Source organism: Cygnus olor, chromosome 1 (assembly GCF_009769625.2).
Source record: "Cygnus olor isolate bCygOlo1 chromosome 1, bCygOlo1.pri.v2, whole genome shotgun sequence".
Taxonomy (NCBI): Eukaryota; Metazoa; Chordata; class Aves; order Anseriformes; family Anatidae; genus Cygnus; species Cygnus olor.
Genome location: NC_049169.1, coordinates 92,760,288 through 92,772,397, shown reverse-complemented (window position 1 = coordinate 92,772,397; position 12,110 = coordinate 92,760,288). Strand labels below are relative to the sequence as shown.

Below are 12,110 nucleotides of genomic sequence, written 5' to 3'. Positions count from 1 at the left end.
ATCTTTCACATAAGCATGTTGACTGATGGCTTATAAACAACCCTATTCCTGACACTTGAGTTTTACCCGTTTTTGTGGATTTTTTTTTTCATTTCATGCATGTACAGACAAGAAGTGCCATTTTGATGAAACTTTATGCTTTTTTGTTCGGATGAAATATTGAGGTTTTAGCATTTTTGATTGAGAAATTGCTAGAGACATTTAAGAGTAAGTTGAATGAGCAGGTACGACTACCTTGATTCGTACTGAGGTAAATGGATAGGTGAGGTTGACCTCTTGGGTGTTTTTCTAGTCCTGCATTCTCTCACAAGAAATAATAATAATAATAAAAAAGGCATATTGCTACTTATTTAACTGAAATCAGCAGGAGTCAGCCCAACTGGTGATGTGGAATCTGCGTGCTGATCCATCTGTGATGAGTGAGTAGTTGGGGAGCAAGTTAGACTTAAGTGGTGGCGTTAAAATCTGACTTGCTCTGAATGCAGCTAGAGAACTAATGCTATAAATACTTAATGTCTTAATTCAGTTTTGGTCCTTAGCAATCATCTCTCCTTCCTCTGAAACACAGCAGCAGAAGTTAAGTTTAATAATTAAAATTTTAGAGTTTACTTATAAGCTCTGCTTTTCATCTAAAATAATAGCTAAGCTACAGCTTTGTCAGTGTCATCTTTCATTAAATTCTTTTCAAACGGCTTTTTTTTTTGGTAGCAAAAAGTACCGTAGCAGTTAGAAAATTGAAGTCAGATTTAGATCTTAGTAAATTGCCCTTGATTTATACCGTTGTAACAGACATCAGAAACTAGCTCATATATAACAGAACAGTAATAGCCACTTTATCCAAGTAACTGTTGTACAAGCAGAGGTGAGGCTCCAGTACACTGGAGAAATGTCAATTTTCCAAACTAAAAATGTTTCTTTCAAAATAGTTTGAATTTTCATGGGTTAAAAAAACAAAACAAAACAAAACAACACAACTTATTCTGAGGAAAGGGTAAGGAGTTCATAAAAATGCAGAGGTTTCATAGCAAACCAGTTAGGAATTTTAATTTATTTTTTCTCCTAATTCTTCATCAGCATTAGCTGTGTGTGCTGTCAACCTCCACAGAAGTCTAACTGAAAAAGAACAGAGGGTCAAAGAGTCATTTCATTTAGCTTTTTATCCCCCTGAAACTAAAAGAAGGTTGCCTTGTTTGCTATAGGTCACACTTGGATCGAGAAGTTGTGCAGGTGTTACATAATGAAATTGCTTTTGGATAGGATAGCAGAAATTACACCTGACTTATTAAGAATAGAATAGTTCCAGTTGGGTGGGATATACAAAGGCCAAGTCCCAGTTACAACATGCATGCTTACAAGGAACCTGGTGTTTCCAATTCCAATTTTTTATCCTAGGTACTTCCAAGCAGAACTATGTAGGAGTGAATGGCTGGACTCCCCTGGTGATAAATGGACATCTCTTTGGCTTCCTTAGGTAGATTGTGGCTCACTGCTTTGTTCTTGCTGGTTTGTTTGCTGCCAAGGAGCATTTGGGAGTGTCTTGTGTGGGTCCCTCTCTCAATGCAGGACTTAAATCCCAGGTTTATTTTCCAGGAGCCCAGTTTGAAAATTAGGGAAAGTCTTTGCGTTAATGAGTAGGCTTTAGCTCAGACCCCTGTACAGCCACAAATGGTCCAGTTACAAGAGCTGGGGTTTGTCTCAAATATTCTCTGTCTGCCAGCTTTTTCCATGCCTGCATGGAGGTGGTGTTGTGTCTGTGGAGTTGATAAACGTTCTTTGTCTTTTTGGAGAAAGGTGGTGATCGGTGTCTGTAGCTGTAGTGTTGGAGGAAGCAAATCTCCTTAATCTCAGAATTGCTTGGTTCCTGTGTATGAAAAGAGTATTGGTGTATCTGAGTTCCAGGTCAGCAGAGATTTTATGATCATTTAAGAAAAAGAAAAAGAAAACAAAAACGAACAAAAAAAACAACCAAGCAATGAGACTCAGGTTCGTGGAAAAAATCCTTGATATTTGATATTCTGGGATATTTTTTGACAGATGTGTGAATCAGATGTTTTTTCATTGTGCTAAATATCATAGGTATTACACCTTGGAGGTTTCCTCCCAGGAAGAGTAATTACTCAAGACATTAATAATTCATGCGTTCTGACCTTCTAGTCTGGTTGCCAGGTATGATTCAAGTAGATGTAATTTCTATGCCAACTCTGTACATGAGCTCAATACAATTGTATGCATGCTTCAAAGCACAGATTTTTGGCAATTAGATATGGACTGATTTCATTCTAGGACTGTGAGTCTGAGAAGTGCTCAACAAGCCATTTATCCATACAGTTTGCAAGGACTTGGCTGAAATAAAACTATTGTTCTGTTTAATTTATCTTTCTCAATGGCTTTTTTACATTGAAATTTTTAAAAAACACCCTGCATTTAAATACGTAAGCACTTTTCTAATCTATTATATTTTAGGGAAGGTTTTCCTTTTTTATACCATCCTTGAGTATCTCTTTTGCCACAAGTTATGATTAAAATCTGTAAAAGTTAATAGAAATTATTCATTATTCAGAAGTAGAGAAATGGGCCCAGCTGCCTGTGGCCACTTTCCCATACATTTGTGAGCTTTATTCCAGATTCCTTTGCTGGAGGCCATCACCTCCCAAGTGGTTAAATGTCTGCAGTAAGCATCTTGAATGCAATGAGCAGATGTGTGTAATAACCACCTAATGTTTTGCTAGGTTTTGCAATGGAACAGGTATGGTTTCTGCTCCTGCTGACGACTAAAGTGCTTTCGGTGACTGCTCAGTTCAATGGATACAACTGTGATGCTAACCTCCATAGCAGGTTTCCTGGTAAGTGTTTAATAGACTTTTTTCTAAATGGCTTCTTGGTCTTGGTTCAAAGCAGTGCTTATTTTTAAATACAGAGCTTTAAATCTGTCTGAAGCCTGGGGGTGGGGCTTCACATTAAGAGAGTGTTAACTATCTGAGTGACAATAAAATTGCTCTAATGTTATGTTTTACGCTCTTTTTAATTGCACAATGGGTCAAATTCAGCCTAATATTAACAAATACAACTCCTCTCACATGAGCTGTGTTTGACCTGCTTTTGCCAGGGCTCTGTCCTGTCCAAGAAATTTATCAGAGGTCATGGTGTTTTAAATGTTCTTTATAGGTTTAAGAGTTTGACACTTCTATCTGGGTTTTCTTTCATGTTTTGTCTGCATGAGTTACTTATGTACTTTTATTGAAATACAGGAATATATGCCAATTTTCACACAAAATGAAGTTGATGGTAAAATTCAGTGCCTCATTTCAACATTAAGCTCTTGGTTAGGAGCAGGTGAAGCAATGAGACTTATCTATAGATGACCTACATTCATGCCTTAAGAAAATGGGAATTAAGTTGTTCTGGGGACATCAGATGTCTGGAGCTGTTAATACAGTCAGAAATAAAATTGCATTTTGATCTTAGCAATACATATATCAATTTACTCAGCCAAAGAATGTTTTTAGTCTGTTATATGGCTTATCCTTCTGCCTCCATTGTTTCTTGGACAGAATAACAACAATATAAGTCTGATTTTGATTGATTCACGTCTTGTGTTTCTGAGGTAGTGATTGAATCAAATGGTACCATGATGATCTCTCTGTTTAGTATTATGCTGTAATACCTCTCAGTGTTGTTTTCAAATAATTATAGTGATGATTTTCCTTCAGGAAGGATCAGCCCTTTTTATTAAATTTAAGTTGGTAGAAAGCATACATGTTTTCAGTTTCCTATTACATCACACTGTTAGGTGGTTTGCTGACATGAAGACCAACGGTGGGTTTGAATCTCTGACTTGATTGATGTGAATATGAAAAATAGAGAAATACAAGACATGAAAAGGATCAAACATTTTTTTTTCTTTCTGTGGCAAAAATCATTGTTTATCTGAGTATTTCATGAACTATTTCTATATTTCTACAGACTTGCCTCAAAATTGTGGGTGAATTGGACCCACCTGCCTCAGATCTGCCTTACATAGTTTTTCATGCAACTTTCTTCCCCTGTTTCAGGCTTGTTGAGAGGATTGCAACCACTAGAGGGAAGCTTAGATTCTTCCTTCTGTGCTCTGTAAAAGCTTCTCTGGTCACCTTTTTGCACTAAGCCTGTGCCAAGGTTTTATATTTGCTATGTGATACCCATGAATTGAATCCAGCTCTTATTTGGAGATTTAAGGGCCGCTTGCAGTTCTGTCTCATACTAATGGTTATATCAGATGCCATGTCTGATGAATCTCAGGGAGTCAGGGGCACATCTGTTTAGGCTACAAGTACACAGATTTTTTTAAAGTCAATTCTAATCACACTGTTCTGCACATAGCAGCTGAGAGTTGAGTTCTGCTCTTTCTTGTTTGTGATCTCAAACAGCACAGATTCAAAGGTTGGAATTTAATCAAAACTCTTAGGGCTGAAGAAAAAATTCTGCTTATGTTAGCCATTCATTTGAGTTAGAGGTAAAAACCCAGAAAACAAAAAACCCTGTTGTACTCAAGTCTGGCAGGTATTTTCGGTGTTCAGGAGGGACTGCTAAGTAACATACAGGGACTAGTGGATCCTGCTGGAGCTCTCTTTTATGGGTTCAAGAAACCCAGAGGATGGGTGAGAGCCTCTGCTGGGAGAGGGGGCTCGCTCTTGCTCTGGTCACTTCCGTGGCACATGGCTCAGGCTGTGGTTTTGTGTGTGTGCAGGCCTCACTGCCTTCCGAGGTCAAGTGTAAGAGGAGCAGGGAATGAGGGGTCGAAAAAGAGAATGTTTCAAACAAGCATCTCTGAGACACAGATATTGCCTGCAGGGCCTGGTTATAGACAGAATTTTCTTCTCCATTCCTTATTTGTTCCTCATTAGAAATGTTTTTGTCAGCTGAAGTTCTGAACGTGGGGTGAGAGTGGACTTTCTAGATGAGGCCTGTGGTGTGCAAGTACCACAGAGGCCATTGATTTTTTTTTTTTTGAAGTTGTTTGCTCTTTTACTTAACGCTGTGAGGAACAGAAGTTTGGGAAGCTTGTCTTCAGCAAAGATGAGGAATTAAGTCTTCTTAAAGGACCCTTAAAGCTCGTCCATTTTTCATTTGTTTGTGCTTTTATCATTTATTGCTTAGGTGGCTTTTTGCATAGGGATGATGCTACATAAGTAGTTTGATAAATAACCAGACAGGTCTCTTCCTGCAGCTTGCAGGTTTTACAGTGTAAGTATGAGATAATTAGAAGGATTCAAGAAAAAAATGTATTTGGTAGATGGAAAATACTTTGACTTTTTGTACTGAAAGGTAGACATACTCTACAGTATGTAATAAGGTCAAATCCTGCCATCCTTCAGAGAGTTGCATGGATGAAAAGCTTTAGTTCTGCATTGCAGCAGAGCATAGCTTTTAGAAGGCTTTTGGCGTGTACAGCCACGTCAGTACAGCTGTCTTCAGATGGGAAACACAACTTTGATTCAGGGGCTCTTGCCGTAAGTGCATACCGAAACTTAGTAAAGCTAGTTCATCTCCAGAATATACTGCCACTTTTTCTCACGCACTGTGCATTTTAATTCACCACTAAAGCAGGAATTCGATCAAGAGGAGGCTTGTGCAGAGAGGCTGGTTTTGATCTATAAATGTCCTATAAAATACTTCTGGTGAAATGACTTTTCTCAACAGTGTTCTGGCAAACTCTTATCCTCCGCAGGTATTTCTGTCTGCTCTATGGCAAATCTTGGCAGTGAATGGAGGGGTACCAGGGAGCGGAGCTGTCAGCATTTGGCTTGTGTTGCCATGAGTCCACCCGTGACTTGATGGTGTCTGTTACTGCAGTATCTGTGTACCTCATGAGCTGTGCTCTGTTTTGCACAGGACACTTGTGAGTAAGGTTGACTCAGAAAACCAGAAGCCTTTACTGCAGGAATGAAACTATTTTTGTTTAAATGTACATAGGTAGGGATAATGTTTAACTTTCTAAATTCACAAGAAATTTGCTGGGTGTTGATAGTCTTAAGAGACATTAGATCTGTTTGCATCTAGTTTCAGATTCACTTCTGAACAAATACCGTGTTTGAGTTGCAGAGTGAACAAATGTGATGATAATACTTCCTTGTAAAGCATGAGCAAAACTTCAGTCTGGGAAAGCAGCTTATCCTCCTGTATAATGCTAAGGTTGCTTTTGTACTGTAGAGTTCTCATTTCATTAGTGTCAAGTGAGAATTTTGCCAAGTGGTAAAGGTACTTTAACAGGAAAAGTAACACCCTGCTCTTTAAAAGACTTGAAGTGAGTTATAAAATTAACTGAGCTAGTTTATATTACATCCTGAGATTTATTACAATCTGTTCGTTGCTTTGAGCAAGCGTAAAAGCATATTCTTTATTTACTTTTTTTGTACTATTCCCTCTACCTTAGTATACCCATTAAGTGGGTTATAACAACCCTCTAGTAGTGGATACCAAAGCGTGCATCTTGATTTTTGTACATTATTTTAGTGGAAATAAGTGTACGTACAAACCAGGAGAATATCATGCTGCGTCACTTCAACTTAAGTTTTTGCCTCCAGTATCTTTCTGCCCAAATTTACACCCAGCGAGTAACATTTATCACCGCATTAGCTAAGACCAGAGTTTAGCCTGTTATTTCCTGTACTTGATTGTTTTGGCTTTAAAGCCACCATTAAAGCTGTCTAAATTAAACCGCTTGTGCTTCTGTACCATGGGGGAAGAGCTAGTTCATTGTAATAGAGATTTCATTTCCTCTCTGTTGTGTCAGTGCAGTGAAACAATTCATTTCAGCAGGCTTAATGGTATGGTATTGACTGAAGTTGTTTTTACAATTTTTAATAGCACTTAATCTTTAAGCAGGTGTAATAAATGAGTTGTTATATAAAGGAGTAATGTCTGTGTTGAACATGGTGCAGTACACCTTTTCACAGAGCACTAGGGGGAAAAAATAAATGCTTCCCCCCCCCCCTTCCCCATCATCTAATTGCAAGGAGAAGAGCTTGCTTATAGAAAAGTTATATAATAGCTAGCTCTGGACTCAAACAAACTATTCCTTGTTCCTATATCCTAACCTGATTCTTTTCTACTCAAATACATAAAAATCTTCAGAATTTTCAGATAAAGGGTCAAATTCATCCCAAAGAGTTTTTTTTGCTGCTGTTCAAAAACTGATCAGTTGTAACAGTTGCTATTTACTAGGTCTTTTTAAATTGCCATAATGTACAGAATGACAGATTGCAAGACACCTTGTGGTTTCAGTCATTGTCTTCTGCACAGCCTGAGACTGTGGTCTGGTACAAAGAGGACTCCAGACAACCTTAAGTGCACATGACTTCCATGCCAGATGTCATCTGGAGCGGGCTGGAGGGCAGAACTCAGCCTCCCAAGTTTCTCAAAATTGCTGGGAATTACTGTTTCAGAAAAGGACTGTTTAATCTAACTCCAAATATATAACCACTTGCTGTTTTCCAGTCCGTTGCAGTGCTTCGGTTTATGGATGTAATACTGAATGACTTGCTGGGGAAGTTTGGAGTACTGTTTTTGTTGCATGGTAGACTACATTTACTGTGTTAATTCTTGTTTTTCTTCAGTGAATTTGTAGATTCAAACATATCTTTTTTTTTTATTTTTTAATTTTTTATTTTTTTTTCAGAATAAAGCAATTCTGACCCCTTATGTTCTAATATTTTTCTGTGACTGGGGTCTAAAAATTGATTTGATCAGAAGGTGCAACACTAGACTAATTGCTGCAGTACTTATGTTTGTTGAAAAGCATCTTCTTATGTCTTTTCCTGTCTTATTTTTGTGCAGCTGAACGAGATATCAATGTTTTCTGTGGAGTGCAGACCATTACTATGAAGATAAATTTTTGCACAGTTCTTTTCTCTGGTTATTCTGAAACAGATCTGGCTCTGAATGGGAAACATGGGGATGCTCACTGCAGGGGGTTCATCAACAACAACACCTTTCCAGCAGTGGTCATTTTCATCATCAATCTGAGTACTTTGGAATCCTGTGGAAACACTTTAGTGGTAAGATGAGATCAAAGTGAAATGGTAGCATGGATGTTTATGCATAGGATCAAGCGAATGCCCTGACAGCATTGTATATTTTACAGATAATGTTTACGTTGTCTTTCCTAGTTAGCAATATAATGTGTACATTATATTTTCTTCACAAGAAAACAAAGTCAATAATTTATTTTGATTTCTAATTAGGAAATGTGGTGGGACAAGCTTGCCCTGTGACTACATACGACACTTTTTTATTGCAGTAATTTTTTCAGTGGAAAAGGGGATTTTTGCAAGCCATTCTTAAAACCTTTGGGCGCGTCTTGTTTTGCTGAAATTTTTCAAATACCTACTTGTGAAATGAAAGAAAAATATTTTTAAGAGTTGGTTGATCAGGTGAGAGTTATAGACTGGGTACTTCTGCACTCTCATAGGAGAGGACTTGCTGAATGATACTATATGCTCTGTGATAAGGCAGGGATTTCAGGCTGAAAGTCACAGGGGGAATATTCCAGCCAGAGGACCCAACCCCAAGAGAGGAAGCTAACAGTAGGCATCTTTGCAAATAGTGCTCTCCGTGTAAAATCACAGCTATATTTAGAACTGCCTGGCAACAAACTGAAGTTTTCAAGCAAAAATTTGAAAGAATGTTTGACAAAAACAAAAAACAAAACAAAAAAAAATCAAACATATACAGAACATAAAATATTACCTATGTGCTCAATTCATGAGAAAAAAAAGACGATGTAGGACTGATGTTCAGACTTACACATTCAGCTTCAATCTTTGATTACTGTATCAAACTATTTATGAATGACTTATAAAAATGTATTCTTTTTTAAGGCTCATCTGGTGTCTGGAATTCATACTCATACTTAGTTACCTGTCAGTTTTCATAACAACCCTGCTGCTTTCAGTTACTAATAATTTTTTCAAATTGTGCTGAATTGTTCAATATGCTCTCTGACCTGTTTGCCAGAGGCTGAGTTTTATTTTGAACTGTTTGTTATTTGAACAAAAACAGTTCAGTGAGCTCAAGATTCTTTCCCCAGTCTCTCTGAAAAGCTACCATGACTTGCAGTAGGAGAGCTTGACAGGAAGGAACCTCTTGCTATTCCTGTGGAGTTGGTCATAACCTCCTGGAGCTTGCTGTTTGATTACAACTGTAAGAGCTTGCTGTCTGATCAGTCCAAATAAATGCAGATTGGGGCTCCCATAAGGCTGCACAGGATACAGAGATCAAGCAGTAGCTGCTAAAAATTTGACAAGAATTTCCCCTCACCTGGTCTAAGTTTTTGTATGCTGTGCCAAGAAGAGGATGAAGGAGCAGGTAGTGTTATGTTCTTACTGTGGAGTAGTACGAAGGGAAAGTAGCATTTTGGGCAGAACTCAGATAAAATACAGGTCTGCAGTATGGGAGACAAATTTTTTTATTTGGGGGGGATGGGGTGGGGAGAAAGCCAAACAGCAGTAGCTGGTTACCCCTGTGCTCTAGGCTGTGTTTCTTAGGCAAGGGACAGATCCTAGGAAATCTGATATTCAGCGTTTTCCTTCAATTTGTGTAATGACTAGCCACATACCGTTGGCAAAGTGCATAGTTGTGTATCTTCCACCAGACTTCCCTGTAGCTAAACAATCAATATACCTGCTGCATATCCTGTGCTACTACAAAATGCTGCAGCTCATGTGCACCTCACGGTGACTCTTCTAAGTGATGAAATGGCTTTTAAAGAAATTGCATGCTATAAAACTGTGGAAAGTGTTTGTTTTGTTGATATAGTGCAGAAGCTAATACAATGCTACAGATGAAGTCCAGTGCCATGTTTATCTGGCTTTATTGTGTTTGTGCCTAATGAGAAAGTAATTTGGGACGTATTTATTTGCTGTTCTCACAAACCATTCCTTCATTCAGATTAGATGGAGTGGGGCAGGTTGCTACCAGGAGGAAAGGGTCTGCTTTCTGGAGAGCTATTTCTTTTACTGGCTCAGCAGTTTGTGAGCCTGAGCAATGCACCAGAACACAGTCCAGGGACTGAATTAGGGTTGTATTGGCATCCTCAAATGAGGCATTATCTGATTTTACATTAAATATCTAACTTGCATTTCTGGCAGTTTTTCTTTCTGCTTAGTTTATCTTTTAGAGATGTATAATGTAGGCAAAAACACAGATGCAAAGTTCAGCTGCTTGATTTGTATCTGCTTATAAAGTAAATTGGCTTCGTCAAAAATAAACATTGAGTGACTAGGTATTGTTTCTTTAAATAAAATTGTTTATGTATCTACTTCATAGTTGCATACAGAAGCTTATTTTATGCTATTTAACCGTAATAGAAAAGTTCCTTCAGCTTTTCCCAGTAAGTCATGTGAATTCATTGGGAATGTGCAGAGAAACAGTTCGTACCTGGATTCATCAGTTTTATTCAAATGTTGCTTGAGCCCATGTTTTAGGATCAGTGGTATCCCCTGTGAACTGTATGTGCTTGATCTCGGGGAGGTGAGAAACAGAACACAGGCAACATGGTGTTAATAAATCAAATTCATGTTTGAAAGATCTTCCTGAAGATATTTCTGGGTAAATGATGGTCTAAGGCATCAATATTCTTAGGCATATCTCTTGTTCCATGCTCAACTTTCTGGTAATATTTCTTTTCTATCTCCCTCAATAGGTGTCCTCAGCTCGAGGTATCAATGCTTATGGGAATACCTCAGTGATACAGATAGGTAATGTTTCGGGCTATATAGATACACCAGACCCACCAACGATTATCAGCTATTTACCTGGGCTTCTGTATAAATTTAGCTGTAGCTATCCACTGGAATACCTGGTTAACAATACCCAGCTTGCTTCGTAAGTGTGCTTTTCATTCCTATGTGTTTCATTCCCATGTCTGCATAAGCCCATATGCATGCTATAGCAGTACTGTCAACAATAGTGATACTTAACTTTGTAAAACAGTGAAGGGAAAGAAGAGGTGGTGCAAAGGAGAAAAACTTCAGTAGCATAACTCTGTAAGATAACATAGTTTAATGAAGACCTGCTTTTGTCTTAGTTGATGCAAAAGTTGCCTTAAAATTGTGGTTTTCTGATGACAAAATGGTAGCAACAAACATGAAAATTCTTCATGAAATTGTTTGTAAGTTTGTGAATACAGAGAAAATATTTCAATGAGTAGACCCTATATATCATGAAAAGCGGGTTCCTTTTTGTCACTTGGCCTCTCTGCTAATTATTTTTCTGATTCATGTTTTCAACAGTATCTATTATTTTCCATATAGTTAAGGTTCTGTCAGTGTTTCCACTATAAATTTCTATTTTTGAAGTTTATAACACAAATGTATAAATTAACTCCTTGTGATATAGCTTATTGAGATTTTTAATGATAAAAAAAAAAAGAACACAAGTGTGGAAAGACAAACTGTATTCTTTGATCTTCACAATGATTTCTGGTTCTGTTGTAGGTCATCAGCTGCTATTTCTGTAAGAGAGAACAATGGTACATTTATCAGTACTTTGAATTTGTTGCTTTACAATGTGAGTATAAAACACAGTAACACGACCTAGACTAAATCTGTCTCTGTTCTGTGGGTGCAAGCTGGATTAGCACAGCAAAATGTAGACTTCCCTTCATTTGGCGTTATTACTCTCCCATTTCTCCCATGAAGGACCAAGGGCAGCTTTCATCTACATTCCCTTGTCCTTTTTGTTTTCACGTACCTTTTGTTTTCACGTACCTCTTGTCTTGTATTTATATGGCTGGTTTTTGAAGACACACACGGTCTTTATTCTGTATTTATACAGTCCCTCAGTTTGCAGCTCTGGCTTTTAGGTTCTACTGCAATGCAAATAATCAGTTATAGTAATAATAATCATACTCCAGAGTGCATACTTGTTTGCATTTATTATGTTTATGTGCATATTTCTAATATCCATATACATCTGTGTATATATGTGCATAGATGCATTGTACTGATACAGATGTTCTGTAGAATTCTGTAAAAAAAAATAAAATAAATCTAGATCTATTCCCTTAGAAATAAACTGTAGCATTTTTTGCTGGAGTATTTTTATGTTCAAACCTCGTAAGTGTTTTGATC

The 12,110-nt window shown here is 37.7% G+C and overlaps 1 protein-coding gene across 7 annotated transcripts in view; it reads left to right on the top strand.

Annotated features, from left to right (window-relative positions):
• ZPLD1 (zona pellucida like domain containing 1) overlaps positions 1–12,110 on the top strand; it is a 107,796-nt gene that overhangs the window by 83,849 nt on the left and 11,837 nt on the right. For 5 of the 7 annotated variants that reach the window (XM_040569518.1, XM_040569506.1, XM_040569498.1 and 2 more), the window contains 4 exons: positions 2,730–2,843; positions 7,816–8,036; positions 10,682–10,863; positions 11,475–11,547. In XM_040569518.1, the coding sequence (XP_040425452.1) occupies positions 2,738–2,843; positions 7,816–8,036; positions 10,682–10,863; positions 11,475–11,547 (582 nt within the window). In that variant the 5' untranslated portion in view covers positions 2,730–2,737. Of the gene's footprint in view, positions 1–2,076; positions 2,167–2,729; positions 2,844–7,815; positions 8,037–10,681; positions 10,864–11,474; positions 11,548–12,110 lie in introns of all 7 variants that reach the window. The other 2 variants (XM_040569482.1, XM_040569474.1) reach the window with 1 other exon arrangement.